The sequence below is a fragment of the Phoenix dactylifera genome, chromosome 18 (assembly GCF_009389715.1).
Source record: "Phoenix dactylifera cultivar Barhee BC4 chromosome 18, palm_55x_up_171113_PBpolish2nd_filt_p, whole genome shotgun sequence".
NCBI classification, from domain to species: Eukaryota; Viridiplantae; Streptophyta; class Magnoliopsida; order Arecales; family Arecaceae; genus Phoenix; species Phoenix dactylifera.
The window spans coordinates 3,206,582-3,224,257 of record NC_052409.1 but is presented as its reverse complement, the minus strand read 5'-3'; the positions used below and the strand labels follow the sequence as shown (position 1 = coordinate 3,224,257).

At 37.3% G+C, this 17,676-nt stretch overlaps 1 protein-coding gene across 3 annotated transcripts; it reads left to right on the top strand.

Annotated features, from left to right (window-relative positions):
• Window positions 1–1,682: 1,682 nt before the first annotated feature.
• LOC103723789 (auxin response factor 12-like) lies at window positions 1,683–16,912 on the top strand. 3 transcript variants are annotated; one of them, XM_026800483.2, is made up of 16 exons: window positions 1,683–2,260; window positions 2,334–2,449; window positions 2,542–2,640; window positions 2,726–2,782; window positions 2,857–3,012; window positions 3,113–3,197; window positions 6,033–6,123; window positions 6,206–6,370; window positions 6,453–6,575; window positions 6,811–6,886; window positions 8,509–8,656; window positions 9,918–10,894; window positions 10,974–11,164; window positions 14,032–14,170; window positions 14,815–14,816; window positions 16,588–16,912. In XM_026800483.2, the coding sequence occupies exons 1-14, from the start codon at window positions 2,218–2,220 to the stop codon at window positions 14,117–14,119; spliced, it is 2,415 nt and encodes an 804-aa protein (XP_026656284.1). In that variant the 5' UTR covers window positions 1,683–2,217; the 3' UTR covers window positions 14,120–14,170; window positions 14,815–14,816; window positions 16,588–16,912. The 3 variants fall into 3 exon arrangements, with proteins under 3 accessions (XP_026656284.1, XP_008813064.1, XP_008813049.1); XM_008814842.3 differs by lacking the exon at window positions 14,815–14,816 and having other exon boundaries at window positions 10,737–10,894; window positions 16,588–16,908; XM_008814827.3 differs by lacking the exon at window positions 14,815–14,816 and having other exon boundaries at window positions 16,588–16,908.
• Window positions 16,913–17,676: the final 764 nt, after the last annotated feature.

The window sequence follows — 17,676 nt, the reverse complement described above, 5'->3', positions numbered from 1 at the left end:
GCATGTCACCAAAAGATGGGTTCCTAAACTGCAGTCATGGGCAAAAGCTCCGAAACCATGGCAAGTGAAATCATATTCTATTTACTATCAGGAGGATGGGCAAATGTGTGAAGAAAAGGAGGAAAGAAAAGGAAGAAAGGTGCAGTTTTCTCATCCTTAAGACTAGTTTAAGATGATTGCATTGTTGCAGAGACTGCGCCAGAGATGTTCATGATTCTTTTGCCTGAAAAATCCCGAAGGCCAAACCTTCAATAGCCAAAGGGAATAATCCTGCGTCAAAAATTTTGGTAGAGGACAGCTGCAAGTACCCTGCGTAAGCTAAACCTAAATATGTGCATAGTAGTATACACAAGCGATCCTGATCCAAAGTGTGGTTCAGAAAGAGAGAATTGAACACCCATGATCAGCAGGAATGGTGATGTCTATAGGAGACTTTTTAAAGTAGATATAGCAAAAAGGTTTTTGATTCATCTATGTATATCGTAGTGGTACTTACTGTGTTGATATGTCGGAATCTTAACAATTTTACATTGGTTCATGGATTTGCTGTAGGAGCATTAGTGCATACTAAAAGGCAAATATGCAATTGGGACCAGTACCGCAACCGATCGATCTCACCACCTTCCATTGGTGGAATGAAGCATCGTATGCTGGGAGATTAGGGCATCGGTGATCGCATCATTGCCCTTGGGAGGGAGTATCTTGGCTATTTCATGTTAGAAGCACTGGGTTTAGCTAACATGAGTTCCTTTGCCATGTGAATAGACCATGTCACTAAGGAAATTTAAAGTGCATACCCTATTCGATGTGACTCATGAACTAATGAAAGCCTTGAACATTATCTCAGAAATAATGCAAGAGGAAGATATTGATTTGCTTTGCCTGAAAGGTAGCAATCGTAGAGCATTTTGAACAGTTCACATGGCTTGGAACCCTTCTCCTACGTTATAGTGTTTAAACAAAATTAGATGGTTGTGCGCGCGTACAATGAACCACAATAGGAAACATGCCCCTCATGCTTTTCGATCGCAATTTGATTAGCTCCAATTTAGTTTGGGAGGATTGCTAACATAAACCTATGTGCAATGGCAACAAAAATCGATCCATCACTCGAACTACTTCCTCATGCGGAGCGAAGGATCGTAAACCTGGAGTTCAAGGTATTAGACATCGTAGTATTGCTACGAGAAGGGAGATTAGCTTATCTTTTCTATTTAACATGTCTAGTTTTTACTATCTCTTAGGTTGATTCTTTTGCCATGCGAGATAGACCATAATGGAAGTTTGAGTTTGAAAAGCATAGCTTCTCCGGATGACACATGAATCGTAGAAAGCCTCCAAGATTATCTCTAAAATACTAGTTAGTCGTGACCTATCAATTAATTTATTTGCTTTCTTTGAAAGGTAGCTAGCTATAGCAATGCATGGCCACCTTTTCACCTCACTGCGATCCCTGATTATCATTGACATCCAAATGTAGGAAACGTATACCCATCCACCTACCTCCTTCGGTTCTTGAAATCTTAATCCAAGAGTTTGGACCGAACACTTGGGTCATTTACTGAACTTTAGAACTCGCCAACGCCAATTCCTCTGCAAAAGGGGCGGTAATTGATGTTGCAAGTGGTCGACCGTATTGTACTTAAAGCTATCAAAGAGGCCATATTGGCCTCACAGTCTGTTTGCTAGAAAACCTCTGAACCGGCGCCGACCGTCCCAGAAATTGCTTTAAAAGAAGATCTTGAGGAGAGAGAAAAAAAAGGTTAAAAACTAATTTGCCGGAGAGATCACTCTCCCATTCTCTCTCTCCGCAATCATTCACATAACGTACGGAGAGAGCTCGGAAGCGACCTCCCATGGCGATCTCCGATGCTGAGAGCTTCTCCGAGCTCGGATAGCGTCTATTTCTTGGAAGAATTCCCCCCCGGTTTACCAGCTTGAGTTCGGTTTTAGTGTTTTGGGTTTCGATTGCGCTCCAAAACCCTAGTTTGGTTCCAGCTGAAGTCTGGCAGCTGATGAGTTCTGTTTCTTGGATTTTCTCTAGAATGCCGGTGTTTTGAGAAGGGGAAGTGCCTCAAGAAGTGGGGTGGGTTCCAAGAGTAAAGATTGGAGCTTTCTTTGAATTGGTACGGGAGATGAAGTTGCGGAAGTGGGGTGGGTTCCAAGAAGTGAGCTTGTGTTCTTCTTGCGAGCTGTTTTAGAGGCTAGGGTTTAGAGATGAAGCTTTCCACCGCCGGGTTGGTGCAGCAGGCGCAAGAAGGTATCTTTTTTATGCTGCTGCTCCTGTTTCTTATTCCTAGGAAATCGATTATTTGGTTTGTGCGTTGTGGTAGGAGGAGAGAAGAGATGTTTGAATTCGGAGCTCTGGCATGCCTGCGCCGGCCCGCTTGTTTGCTTACCGACGGTCGGCACTCGAGTTGTCTACTTCCCACAGGGTCACAGCGAGCAGGTGAAATTTATTTGAACTCAAAGAAATGATTTTTCTAAAATTAGAAGGAATTTGTTTGATGGTTTTTACGGAATCTTGGTTTTGGAACTAAGGTTGCTGCATCGACAAACAAGGAGGTCGAGGGCCAAATCCCCAATTATCCAAACTTGCCTCCACAGCTGATTTGCCAACTACACGATGTTACAATGCATGTGAGTGCTTGAGGTTATCTTTTTGCTGTCTAGGAAATGTCAGAGAATGTAGGTTAGAGAGTACTGATTGGTCGTGAAATTTCAGGCAGATGTTGAAACCGATGAGGTCTACGCTCAGATGACCTTGCAGCCTTTAAACCCGGTAAACCTGATTTCCGAGTTGGATAATTTTCTATTTTAGGTTTCATTTCTTGACGAATATTGTTACTTTTGCAGCAAGAACTGAATGATGCTTACCTTCCTGCTGAGTTGGGTATTATGAGCAAGCAGCCAACGAATTACTTCTGCAAGACTTTGACTGCGAGCGATACCAGTACTCATGGAGGGTTTTCTGTTCCTCGACGTGCAGCTGAGAAAGTTTTTCCTCCTCTGGTGCGATAACTATGCCGATACTGTATGCTTGTCTGATCTCGTTATATTGGCAACAGCAATAAATAGAACTAATGGGATAATGCTGTTTGTCTGTCTGTAGGATTTCTCACAGCAGCCACCCGCTCAGGAGCTACTTGCTCGGGATCTCCATGATGTTGAGTGGAAGTTCAGGCATATTTTCCGAGGTAAGTTAAAGGGTATCTACTTAGCAGTCTGTACTTGAGAATCTTTTTGTAGGGCATGTACAATTTGATCTTGATGTGAGATACCAGAGGTCTATGAGATCGAAATGTCAGAATCAGCTGCGGTGTAGCATGAAGAGATAAATTTCAATGAAACATTTATTGATACTCGAGTGTTGAATTTATATGATCTTATACTTGTTGGAAAAGCTCAAGGAGACTCGACTGCTACTTCAAGGCCCTCATCAAATTCTTGTGATTTGTGGTATATAAGTGGTTCAATTTTTCAGGAGAATTAAGGGGTGGACTTCTTCTGACTATCACTTATATTCTTGTTAGGTATATTAATTTGTAGGTTTCTGCTGTAATGGAGTTCCAACTAAGTAGTTATATGGGTTTCATAGAAGTGTCTTAAAGATTTTATTTTATTGAAAATCTTCATATACAATTGGTCCTAATAGGAGGGCTATTAGTGGATGTTTGAGATTTTGATAAATTGATTGTTTACCCCCTCTATATCCTTCTTCCCTCTTTTATTTCAACACATATATCTTCATTTTTCCTTCATTACCTTCACTGCATGATCTTCACATGTCCCACAGAATTAGTACTTTCATGGTGAAATGGAATTTTAAATTACAGTGAATGTGAAGCTAGAGCGTTGTTCATGGATCACAAAAGAATGCTCCAATATATAGTGTATCTCGAAATACTTGTCCAAGAATTTAAATCCATTATAACATAGATGAAGCTAAAAATGGTTATACAGGACCATCTAGTTGATCTCATCCATCAATATCAACAACTAAAGATCTACCAAACCCATTTGGATTAATTGTGAGAAATTTTAGGTAAGACTGTTCGGTATGACAGTGAGATAGCTCCTATGGTAGCAAACATCACTTATGAGTCCTCAAATTAAAGTGTTTTGCAAGAGGGATGGAATTGTATATTCTTGAGAGCGGGGAAGATTTATTCCTCCCCATTTTTCAATTCAGACGTATTCTGTCTCCATCAGTATCAACAACTAAAGATTTACCAAACTCATTTGGTAAATTGTGAGAAATCTTAGGTAAGACAGTGTTCAGTATGAAGGTGAGATATCTCCTATGCTAGTAAACATCACTTATGAATCCCCAAATTAAAGTGTTCTGCAAGAGGGACGAAATTGTATATTCTCGAGAGTGGGGAAGATTTATTTCTCCCCACTTTTTCGATTCAGACCTCCTCTGTCTCAGGGAATCTGAACATGGATAACTAATACTGCTTGAGAATTAGAGTAGACATCCCAAGTTTTACCATCTGTAAACCAAAGGGCTCTAAATGTTTATTCCACAGTTCAGAAGGGAGAAGTCATGTGCCCTTATTGTTTTCCAAAGATGAAATCAAAGATGTTCTCTTGTGGACCACATGAGCTTGTTAATAATCACTTGCCTTGGAAAGTTGGTTATTTTGTTTAAAGCTTCTGAAGTTCCTTAGAAGGAGGATGCTGATGTAAAGCATACATCAATTACAGTGGTTCAAGTCTACTTAATCGGCAGAAGAGCAAAAGGGAATGAGATTTGAAGGTTGGTCTGATCATGCACCTATATTTTGTACTAGAAGATGCAAGTGATCTATTGGTGCTTGTGTCTAGGTATTATCAGGACCTAGATTTTTTTTGAAAGAGAAAAATGCCAAAGAGATCATTGAAGTACAGCAAGCTAGAGGAAAATTATTCAATATCTACATGGACAATCATAGGCACATGTTGAAAATTTACCAATAGATGGGTAGGAGAGCATGATCATCAATTTCCGATAGATTTTTTTTTTAACCTCGTCATCAAGTTTTAGTGAGAATTACCCATATGATTACAGTGACTGTCATCATGATTATATTATATATTGGAATGTTTTTTCCTTGAAGATTCTGTGTCGAACTAAGCAAATAGTAATTGAGATACATCAGGTTCAAGTTACAGTTGCATTTCTGAAACCTTTTAGAGACATGGTTTGTGTTCATAAATGATGTTTTCAGTGGTTTTCAAATATGCTTCAGGAGTGTATGTATGTAGATATATATGCTGTCTTTAATTAGGAGAGTTCAAATGCATGTAGAGAACATGTGAGGTCGTAGATTACATGAAATAAGATGTCACACAGGCATTGCTTCTTTTCTTTACTCCTCATTTTATCATATTCTTCCAATTAATAATTTGTCAGTCTGGATAGATTTTTGCCAAAGTTTGAATCCTTGGACCATTTAATAGCTGCTTGTCTTATTCTGATTTACTTATGTTGGGAATTCCATCCTCAAAGATAATAATTGTGGATAAACATTTAATCAATCAATCAATAACTTTCTTTGCTTCAGCTTGTGGGTGGTGAACAATTAGCACTTTTGTGTACTACTGAATATCATATGAATGTTTTATGGATATATCACCAGCAAATTATCAGCTTTTGTTAACACGTTGTCTGTCATATCCTAAAGGATGCTGCTGGTCTGCTGGATGCACATCATCATAGCTTTGATTTAAAACATACCAGCAGCTTATATTAACTCACTTAAACTGTAACCAATATCTTGTACCACCTTGTTGCTAGTATGATGTTGGAGTGTGACACTTCTTTGTCTATTATTCCCCTGTGTTGATTTTGTATCATAATGAAGATGAGGGAAGGAATATGTTTTTCTGTTTTGGGTCATGAAATCACCAATTGATCATTTGGGTAATCAGCATTTATCCATTCACTACCTTGAAAATTATCACGCTACAAAATAACATAATAACAAAATCTTCTTTAAACAAGTTATTCTGTGGACTGGTGCATTGCTACATTTTTCTCGTTGCAGGCCAACCCAAAAGGCATCTTCTTACTACAGGGTGGAGCGTGTTTGTTAGTGCCAAGAGACTTGTTGCTGGAGACTCAGTTCTTTTTATATGGTTTGCTTTAATCTTGTAATCTTCTTGTTATACTTGGAGTGGGGTACTTGAGAGTTAATCTTCCATGTATCTTATGCATTAGGAATGAAAAGAATCAGCTTTTGTTGGGTATCAGACGAGCTAGTCGACCACAAACTGTAATGCCTTCGTCTGTTCTATCAAGTGATAGCATGCACATAGGACTTCTTGCTGCTGCAGCTCATGCTGCTGCTACAAATAGTCGGTTCACCATTTTTTATAACCCAAGGTAGTGCAAATACTCTGAATATTCTTTTCCTGGTCATACTTCTGTCCTAGTGAATAGTGTTACATTTGTGGAATTTTTGTAGGGCAAGTCCATCTGAGTTTGTGATACCACTTTCAAAATATGTTAAGGCTGTGTTTCACACTCGTGTGTCAGTTGGGATGCGTTTTCGTATGCTGTTTGAGACTGAGGAGTCGAGCGTCCGTAGGTAAGGTAGCAGTGTTTTGGCATAATTTTTTTTGATGTGTTCTTTGCTTTTAGAAATACTTCTAAAGTGTAGTACACATCTGCAACATACGAGACATATTGATCGCTATGCAGTCATCTTTTTTATATTCATTTCATCTCTCATTAAACCTATTTGTCATGGGTTTAGCTTCCTCTTTTTTTTCAATTTGCTCATTTTCAAAGAAGTTCTAATGTGAATGCAATGTTGAATCTAGGTACATGGGAACGATAACAGAAATAAGTGATTTGGGCCCTTTACGTTGGCCAAATTCTCATTGGAGATCAGTTAAGGTAAAGAGTTGTATCGGAGCTCCATTGCTCTGGGTCCATCACATTTATTAAAATATGCCCTTGAGATAATTACAATATGTAAGTTATGATGAAGAATCTAGTAATTGATTTGAACAAAGTGCTATATCTGATGGTGGGGGCTATATATTAACTGTGAAAAGAATTCTTGTTTCCAGTTACTCTGTGTGTGTGCGCCTGTGATGGTGAGATAGTATCTTACTTTGTATTCTCTGTTGTTAGTGTTAGTTATCATGCCTATTATAGTAATAATGCATTTTTTTATTTGCTAAAATATACCACTCATCAGACATCATTTTGATTGATTCAGTTCCTTTTTTATTCCTTATGTTGCATTTAGTATTCATCATGATTGGAGTGGTAAAACAATATAATGCGCTTGTACATGTTTCATTGAGCAACTGTTCAAAGACATAAATTGTAGAAAACAAATATGCAGTAAGTCATAATTATCAAGTCATGTCCTTCTTTCACATAGCTATTAGAGCTGAGTAGGTCTAAACATAACCATAACTATTAAGCCATGTCCCAACTATTTGGGGTCAGCTTTATAGATCCTCATTCACCTAGCTTTCCTATTTATAGTTACCTCTAATGTTATCTAAGCTTTGCTAGGTATGTACATGAAATATCATGGATAAGGAAGTGGCTCCTGCTACTTCAAGATCTTATTAATAGTTACTTTGGTGCATGTTTAGAAATTAAACTAATAGCTCCATCACTTCCATTGATGTTACTCAATGTATTTATATTATTTTATGTTTTACATTGCATGAAAAGAATAATTCTGCTATAACTTCAAAATATTCCTTTTAATGTCTTTACTGCTCAGTATTATGCAAATTCAGTTAACTCCTTTACTTCTCATTTATGTTCAAAATCTTCAATTATATAGATATATGCATGTATGTATATGAGTTGGACTACACATTTTATTTTAACTCCTTGAAAAAGGAGTTAGCGGTTCAAAGTTAATGATGGACTATCCAAATTTAAAATCCAAACTGCTGAACATGATCTACGCTACAAAAAAAATGCTTAGAAACCAAAATTCATGTGTTCTGGTAGTCTCCAACCTAATCATCAATTAGGTGTCAAATTGGACAATTTTGATGTCATGATGAACTATATTTTACTATGATCGAATCATCAAAACCTATTGAGTCGATATCCGTTCATGTTTTAAGATCTATAGATCATGGTCGATAAAGTGGATATTAATTTGTGTGCCCTCTCATATATTTTACCACACTAGTGCAATTGATAGTTCGTTTATTTTTGAACAACTTGTTCCATAGGTTAGAAACCACCAAAATATATGAATTCTGGTTTATAGGCTTTTTTGTAGTGTGTTCAATGGTTTGGGTCTTCAATTTGGATGGTGTATGATTGATTATAAATTGTTAACTCCTAGAAAGTATGTAGTCCGACTCTTCTCTCTCTCTCTCTCTCTCTCTCTCTCTCTCTCTCTCTCTCTATATATATATATATATATATATTTGTTTCAGCACTTGTATTTTTGTGGTTTTTGCTTATCTTAATCCAATCCTGGATATTCGACAATTTCTTAATTACTGAATTTATATATCATTGTAATAACACAGATTGGTTGGGATGAATCAACGGCAGGTGAGAGACCACCTAGAGTTTCATTATGGGAAATTGAGCCTTTAACAACCTTTCCCATGTATCCATCTTTGTTTCCACTCAGGCTTAAACGTCCTTGGTATCCTGGAGTACCCTCTTTTCATGGTAAGATGATCTCGGTTTTGATGCTTTGTATTGTTCATTCAATAGATTCGTCCTTCAATTTGCATTTATTAGGTAGTTTCTTTTGCGACTTGGTATCTAATTAACAATAACTTAGTACTTTAACTAGTGAGATTATTTATATTGTAAATTACGATATATCAAGAATGAGTTTCAACTAATTATTTTACATTGGACATATGGAAAAATAGCATGTTATGTGTAGGACCCCTAATGGGAATATAGGCTCATATATTTAGATGATATGATACCGGATGCAATCACCATGGTGGCAGGAGTTACCACAGTACCAAAAACAAGGAAAATAGTTTCTACCCTCAATGTATAATAGTAACAATACGATGGCAAAAATGTGCAAACACAGACTCCTTCAAAGTCATGTTGAATAATGCTTAAATAGATTGTTGAGGGATTAAGAGAATTTCACATGGTAAGGGCTTTGCAGAGTGGTTGGCAAATGGAATGTCAGTTTAGGAGAGAATTCTACCAAGATATTGATGACAAATGAAATGTCAAATGGTAAAATTGGTATTTTCATGGAACAGTAGAAAGCTAGCAATCTGAGTCACACTTTTGTTATGTGAGGACCTATGTAGGTGTGTGTTTAGTCCCACATCGGTTTTTGTTGGGAAGATCTTAGGTACTTATACAGGACTAAGGAACCCAACAATAGTATCTAGCCAAACTTTTTAAGTGAGGTTCTGGGTTGTTGCAAATAGTATAAGAAAGACCCGGCTTTTGTCCTTTGTGGACTAGGGGACACTGCAACACGGGCTTATTGAGGCTGGCCACAGGCCGATTGTGGTACTTATTTTTAGATTTGAATGGATTTGCATATTTAGTCCGAAGAGGATGTCAAGTCTTAAACGGAGGAGAGTATGTGAGGACCCATGCGGGCATGTATTTAGTCTCACATCGGTTATTTGCTGAGAAGATATTAAGTACTTATATAGGACTAAGAAATCCAAAAAATACTATCTGTTTAGCCTTTTTGGGTGAGGTCCTGGGTTATATGTTGTCTCTTATTGCTGGCAATTTTCTGTACGTGTTAGAGTAAACTGATAGTGAAAGCTGTCATGATTGTTCCCTTTGAGTCCGTCCTTGTACAATTTTAACATCCACTCTGTTCACATTAGAAAGTGATGCATCTAATTTAGCATGAAGAACTTTTAATTCTTTTTAATAAAAAATACCCAATCAACATTGTTCTTATATTGCTCTTCTCTTTCTTATTACAAATAAGATGAGGGCAATGCTTTGATGTGGTTGAGAGGAGGTTCTGGAGACCGAGGCCTTCAGTCGATAAATTTTCAGTCACCTGGTATGGGCCCATGGGTTCAACAGAGAATGGAATCTACACTGCTGGGAAATGATCATGATCAGTATCAAGCGATGGCTGCAGCAGCTTTGCCAGATATCAGAGGTAGCCATTATCTAAAGCAACAATTTCTAAACTTCCAGCAACCTTTTCAATTACCTCAACAGTCCTACAGTACCAGCCCATCATCGCAGCAGCAAATCATCCAGCAAGCATGTCAGCAACAGATAATCAGTCCTCGGTCACCAAAAATTTCAGAGATCCTAACACACAACGTTCTACAACAGCAACTGCAGCAATCACTTAATAACCAGAAGCAGGTTCAACATACACACACTTACCCAGAATCGTATCAGATACCTGGAACTCATGTGCAACAACTGCAGTCACCTCTGCCATTGCAGTTGTGCGAAAAATTAGAATTTCCTGATTCAAGTGTGAACTTCTCAACAGTCATGACATCTAGCTGTGTTCAGAGTATGTTAGGCTCTGCTTACCCAGAAGGAAGTTCAAATATTTTGGACTTAGCAAGACTTGGTCAACCAATGATGAGTGAGCAGAATCAGCAAACATGGGAACCAAAATTTACGATGTCACAGTCCACTACTTTTGGCAACACAATTTTGCTTCCATCATTCCCTGGGAAGGATGGTTCTGTGGGAACTGAAAATAGTTCTTTAGATATGCAGAACCACACCCTGTTTGGTGTTAATATAGATTCTTCCTCCCTCCTCTCTCATGCAGTTCCTGGTCTACGCACAAATTCTATTGACAATGATATATCTACAATGCCATATGCTTCCTCAAGTCTTCAAAATTCTATTTATGGTAGCCTGAAAGAGTCATCTGGTGTGCTGCAAAATGCAGAAGAGGCTGATCCAACAACCAAAACTTTTGTCAAGGTAAGAGGAGCAAGAAAGATCCTCCCAAGACGCTATAATCCAAATCTTTCAGACTAAAACTTCTGGTTTCCATATGCAGGTATACAAGTCGGGATCAGTAGGGAGATCACTGGACATCACCCGGTTCAACAGCTATGATGAACTACGTGAGGAGCTGAGTCAGATGTTTGGTATTAAGGGTCGGTTGGAAGACCCTCTGAGATCAGGCTGGCAGCTTGTTTTTGTCGACAGGGAGAATGATGTGCTTCTCCTTGGAGACGACCCATGGGAGTAAGAATACTTAAAACAGTTGTAGCTATATTAAGCTAGAAGTTCCATTTTCAGAAATTTGATTGAAATTTCATAATATGCTTTCTGCTTGCTTGTGATATATCTGCTGTTCAAGTTGTTCTTTGTTTAAAGAAAATCTGTCTTATAGGTTATGTAATTCAGTGTGACCATTGTCATATAGCTTTCCTAGAGAACCTGCTTGCTGTCATTGAGTGTCCATCAATTGAATGTCTGGAAATAAGGAAACATATATGATAAATGGAAACTAGCAGTATAGATAGCCTTTTGACTCAGGACACTCAGTGGTAAAAATGTTAAAGACTTCTGGAATTACTTTCTCAAGGATGATAGACAAAATGTGAAAGAAATTCAAGAAAAGGTTGGAGATTCAAAAGATTAAAGAGCGACAGACTGGACATGATATGAAACAACTAACTAAAGGAAGAGTTTTGTAGGCCTTGATTTGCGATTCAGTTATAAGAATTGGCCAAAAAAAGTATTTCTTTTTCTTATTTGCAATAAAATCTGTGAAAGAACATTGGAAAATCCATTCAGAATGTCTTATAATTCAGGAAAATGTGAAAGAAATTCAAGAAAAGGTTGGAGATTCAAAAGATTAAAGAGCGACAGACTGGACATGATATGAAACAACTAACTAAAGGAAGAGTTTTGTAGGCCTTGATTTGCGATTCAGTTATAAGAATTGGCCAAAAAAAAGTATTTCTTTTTCTTATTTGCAATAAAATCTGTGAAAGAACATTGAAAAATCCATTCAGAATGTCTTATAATTCAGGAAAATGTGGTAAGATGGAGGTACTCTGGACTCTCCAGGTACTGTCTATATTTTCATCTGGGAGCCAGGTGGTCCATGAGCATCCTTACAATTGAGACTAGGTCAATGTTGCAAGAAAGTACGGGTATCTACTTTAAGCCTCAACAGTCTATGGGCTGAAACCCGATGAATATCCATAAGGGTTGATGCTCCTAGAAAGTGGTCTTGGAGGCTGGCTTCAAAGAAGTCCTCTTTGGTGTTATGCTGCTGGTAGACCCAAAATTGTTCCACATAGGTCTTAGCAAAGTGGAATCTAAACTCACATCAAAAGAAGTACATCAAATCGGCAGACATGATAGGAAAAGCGAAAGGAAAGGTAACAAGACATTGTATCAAAGATCCCCATCATGATGCAACTGCCTATTGGAAGTTACATTGTTTCAAGAATCGTCAGTTGGAAAGATCTGCACTTTGGTACTGCAACAAGGGTTATAGTTTGGAGGTTCCATCATCAACAAGCTGCCAAGTGGACAGCCAAGATCTAATTGAAGAAAATTGCAAGTTTTCTAGTTGTGAAGATTCCCATCATAATGTCTTCAATAATTGACCAGCTATGTTAATATTGCGCTAGTGGAGTCTCAAAATGGAAAGGAGAAGAAGGGAAGAGGTGTCTAGTCACTTATGAGGACTGTACTACTTCATTTGGCTCCTTAGATGCTTCCTCTCAAGCATGTGAACAGAAGTGGAGAGAGAAAAAAAAAGAGAAAAGAGGAGCTTGGCTACCACTGTGCATCCCAACTCAGAAAAAGAAACCTGAGAGAATTCCTTGCAGATACAGTCTGAAGGCTTAGAATAAAAACAGGCTGGATACTCTACTGGAGTCCCAACATCAAAGGACTCCCAAAAAGGAGTCTAATATTCTCATTAGTCAAGAGAGCAAAGAGAAACAAGGGTTTTTGAGTGACAGACTCCTTTGGCAATGAGTCGGAATTAGGAAACAGTAGTCCCTCTCAATATGACCAAGCACCCCAGTTTGATCCTCTGTGTCTGCAGCATGCTATAATGAAAAACTCTGGTCTTCTCTTACTTTTCTTAAAGATTTTGCTATAATCTTTTATACAAAATCATCCTTTGGAAATTTTAGCAAGAACTAGTTTTAAGTTGAGAAGTGTGGTTATCAAGGAGAATTCGCCCTTTTTTAACTGATGCATAATAGGACAAGTGTTTTTTTTTTTTTTTTTTTTTTTTTTTTTTTTTTTTACAAATAGGCTTAACAAAAATTGTAACAGACGTGTGAGGTATTTTACGCTAGAGCATATTTGTTAGGTGACAAACTAAAGCAACGGATTCTGCTATTCAAGGCGTCAACTCTAGTATGAATTATAGTTGAATGAAAAAGTAACTATTGGCAGCAATTAATAAGAGTAATTATTAAAAAAATAATGAAATATCAACTGTCAAGTATTAAAAATTTTATTCTCATATATACAAATTGCTAAAGTATAAGCTCACAACCCTGAAGGAAGTTTTAAGCGAATATAAATATTAAGAAGAGGTACGGGTGTGGGTTTTCTAATATAATTATTCTATTAAATTATTCTATCGATGACCAGAACAGAAAGACAAAGAGGAAAGTTAAGGTTCAATACGATGAGTAGAGTGTTAGGTTATTAGGTTTTCTAAGCGAATATAAATATTAAGAAGAGGTACGGGTGTGGGTTTTCTAATATAATTATTCTATTAAATTATTCTATCGATGACCAGAACAGAAAGACAAAGAGGAAAGTTAAGGTTCAATACGATGAGTAGAGTGTTAGGTTATTAGGTTTTCAACCTGGCAATCTGTTTTCCAAAATAACAGGGTTATGGTGATCTGGAATATGATTAAGTATTTCTTTTTGCTAAGAACTGCCTTGAAATCACTGGGCTCTAGCTCATGTAATGCTGTAGCATTTTGCATGTTCAATAGTTTCAAGAGTTAATACTTCGGTCTATATATATTGAATATAGCTTCTAGCAACTTATGTATTTATGCAGCTGGTTTGCTTGCTTATACATTCTCTGATACAACAAATTTATTTGGCCCTTAACACAGGTCATTTGTGAACAACGTGTGGTATATCAAGATACTTTCACCTGAGGATGTGCAGGAGATGGGAAAGCAGGCAACTGAGCCCTGTTAATCATCTCAAATTGAAAGAAAACAAAAAATGGCATGTTATATCTGCACACATGTAAGTATAGTCATTCATTGTTATCTTGCACTTGGCTACTTGCTTTTTGTAGTGTATAATGTTCTATTCAACCAAGCATGAGACTTCTTCTGTCATAGTACCATCCACAACCATGCAACTTCTACTCACAAGCCTTAACACAGGACAACGACTGAATGGAATTAATTATCGTGTGGACATGTATCTTTCACACAAATTGAACTTCTGATCAAGCCTGTCAAAATATAGTGCATATCAATACTGTCCCAACATTTTCAGGGAGGAATAGTAAAGCTGACAGAAAAGTAATCAAGGCAAACTCATTCACGAGGAGTTTGAGGAGTACAAGATTACATTTCCTTGTTCGCCAGTTCCATCCATATGGAAGAAGTTATGGATAAATAAACTAACTATTAAATGTTATGCAGCTAGGAAATGTCTCATATCAATTGAACAAGAGTAGCCTGATAAAGATATACAAATCAAAAATGGTTTATCCAATAAACTATAAAACTTTTCCGATCAGAATCACACTTTTGGCGTTGCTTTTCATAACCAAAAAAATTAAAGACATCCTTGAATGCTCTCTGAATCATTATGCGATACTCTGATAAGGAAGAAATATGATTTATTGCTTGAGGAATTGGGTGTCATAGAATAGCTAGATGTGATGTCCTAAATTGCATCATACATGCCTTGCAAATCTTCAGCCCTTTAGAGGTGCTAAACTCCCCAGGAGGTGAAGCAGTTAATATTGGGCTGTTTTGGCACTAAAATAGATTCAGACTACTATTAACATTATGAGCAGATCACTGGAAAAAGTTCCTAAATCAACTAAATGAGTGATGCCTGCAATTTGCGACCTATTATGTGAAGCATCTTTTGCAAATTGAGGGTATAATATCTAATCTGGAAACATATTATCACCATTATTTTGTTAGGCTTGTTCCTGTGAGGCATAGCATATTTCAAGCATGCTAAATCTGATCACTTATAGAATTTAACTTAGAGGCTAGCATCTTAAATCATTTAAACTTCTCTTGATGATTTAAATGAGTACATGATGCTCATTACTATTATCAGATGACTAGGTGTAAGAATATTAATCTGCAAATGAAAGCATTCCACGTTCATGGAAACAACTGTTTTATCCTATCTATTCTGATTGGCTTTGTAAATACTAGTTGGGTATTAAATTGTATCCAAACCCAGATCCTCTAAGATAACTGTTATTTTCAAATCCCTTCTGCCCGTTGCCTTTGTCCTTGGAACCATTTATATGAACGCCCTTGTCACCAAGGCTGTCTCTGGCCCATGTGTTGAACATCACAAAACTCTTAAATGAATTCCTTACTGTACCTTTGCGGATGCTACTGCTAAGATTTCTCAAGTATTCTTGTATCTAATCTATCCACCATGTCCTAGACTTGCTGTTTCTTTTAGAAAATTACTTGCAATTGTGATGTTCATGATAGCAGCATGGGATAAAATTTGTTCAGTCCTGATAGATAGTTTATGTTTTATGAGCATTTTAGAGAATCTGCTCTATTATTAATGAAAAGTCTGGACTTCGTAGCTGTCAAGGCGAGTTTGAAGATTCCAATCAGTATTGAAATTTTGCATATGCTGAACCATTTTGCATGATATATGCTAGTTTTTCTAGTCAACAGCTGCAGGTATTGGGAGTGTATTGTAGAACCTTGTATGTTCTAGGATACTGAAGCAATAAGCGATAGTATAATTGACATGATATAGGAGAATATAGCACAGTTTTTCTGGGAGAGTTAGACATTCAAAAGATGACAATTCTTGATGGTAGAACATTTTATTTATCTATAATTAAGAAAGCTTATATTCTGTGTAAGTATGGCTTTGTACCTCATGGGAGCACTGGCCATGGCAAGGTTGGTGATGTTTGGCCTGAATTATGGGTCGATTATACATGATTGAGACTAGCAATCAACATCATGCTCAAATGAACTCTTCAGAATCTTAGAGTGGTAAATCCCAATCTATTGAACTATATATACAATTGGGTCATTAGTTTGATCCCTCACTCAGTTACTTACTATCGACTGGCTCAACTTGTTTTTCCTGCAAAAAATAGTGGGCCTGCCACCATCCGAAGTGGAATCCAGGACCTCTCTGCTAAGGAGAGGAGTGCCAACTGGCCGACATAGGTCCAGCTGGCTTCACTAATTTTAATTCTAAAACCCCCTTTATAATTTCTTGTCTTGGTGTTTTGATTTCCATTAATATCGAACCTTAACATATCAGTGCTGAAGAATGTTTATGCTCATGCTTACTCTGAAATATTTAGATGAATGATTAAGATTGGGCATACAAAAACCAGAAAAAAAAAAATGAACATTATTTTATGAACATTCATGCCTGACAATTTCGGTAACATCTTGCTCGATTGGTTTTTATTTTTGCAGGTTCACCTTAGTATGTGAAACGCATCCTCCGAGCATGCTATCAGCATCATAAGTCTTGCATACCGGCGAGCAGAGGACAGTTGGTAAAATCTAGTTTTGTAATATATGGATACAATACAGCATCTGCTGTTAGAACTCCATCGTTCTGCTTTCACAATCAGTTTCTGCAGTATTAGTCTCTCTATAAGTACTTGCTGTCCTTAATTTTGCTCAGTGACCATTAATATTCTCGACTCATTTCTTGTATTAACTGCCCATAATCAGCAACGACCTTGTAGGTTCTAGTGTTTTGGATATTCAGTTCTCTTTTTGTGCTTCTGAGAAATCTTCCCTCAGAACATGAGATTGCATCCAGGAGTTGGCCCGTTTCTTCTCCCCAAAGGTCGGCATGCATTCATGCATCGCGGATTTAGGCTAATTTTGCCTCTCCAATACTCGGCTATGGCCAAAAGGATTACTGTAAAACCGCATAATTTTTTTGTAGTATCTGATGGAAGCCTGGATTTCCAAACATCCCACACGAGACCAGCTTGTGAAAGTTGGACAACTTTTGCCTTCCGACCGTCAAAATCCACTGTACGTGAATCCAATGAGACAAGAAAATTTGGATTACAATAGAATATATTACCCGTCAATTTATTTATAATCTTGTACTGATTACAATCAAACTATATAATTATCTTAATGTGTGTTACTTTTATAACTATGTTTGCTTTTTTAATGTATTTTCTACCAGTCATAGATCATAGTATGTGCATCATCAATCAACATCTGAGACCATCTCACCTAGCAAATTTATTTTCCTTCAAACCTCCAAATACCAAAGGCTTTCGGTACTTGGATAATAGTCTTCTTTCCGGCCGTTGACGTACCCAATCATTCAGGCAATTTATGCTTTACAAATAACTTTTCCTGTGGACCAATACCCTTTTAGGACTTGGCTGACCTCTAGGTTGGACTTTGTACATGTATGATGGATCACATCCGCCCATATGCGAAACAATCGATCCTAATATAATAATATAACTTAGATATTATTGCTGCATTACGTACTAGTAAATAGTTTTGATCTTACAATAATCATCAAGT

Bases quoted from the DNA above. Each gene is read 5' to 3' on its own strand.
- LOC103723789 (XM_026800483.2), top strand. From the start codon at position 2,218: ATGAAGCTTTCCACCGCCGGGTTGGTGCAGCAGGCGCAAGAAG. The intron at 2,641-2,725 runs GTGAGTGCTTGA...GTGAAATTTCAG, and splicing joins TACACGATGTTACAATGCAT to GCAGATGTTGAAACCGATGA. The intron at 8,657-9,917 runs GTAAGATGATCT...ATTACAAATAAG, and splicing joins TGGAGTACCCTCTTTTCATG to ATGAGGGCAATGCTTTGATG.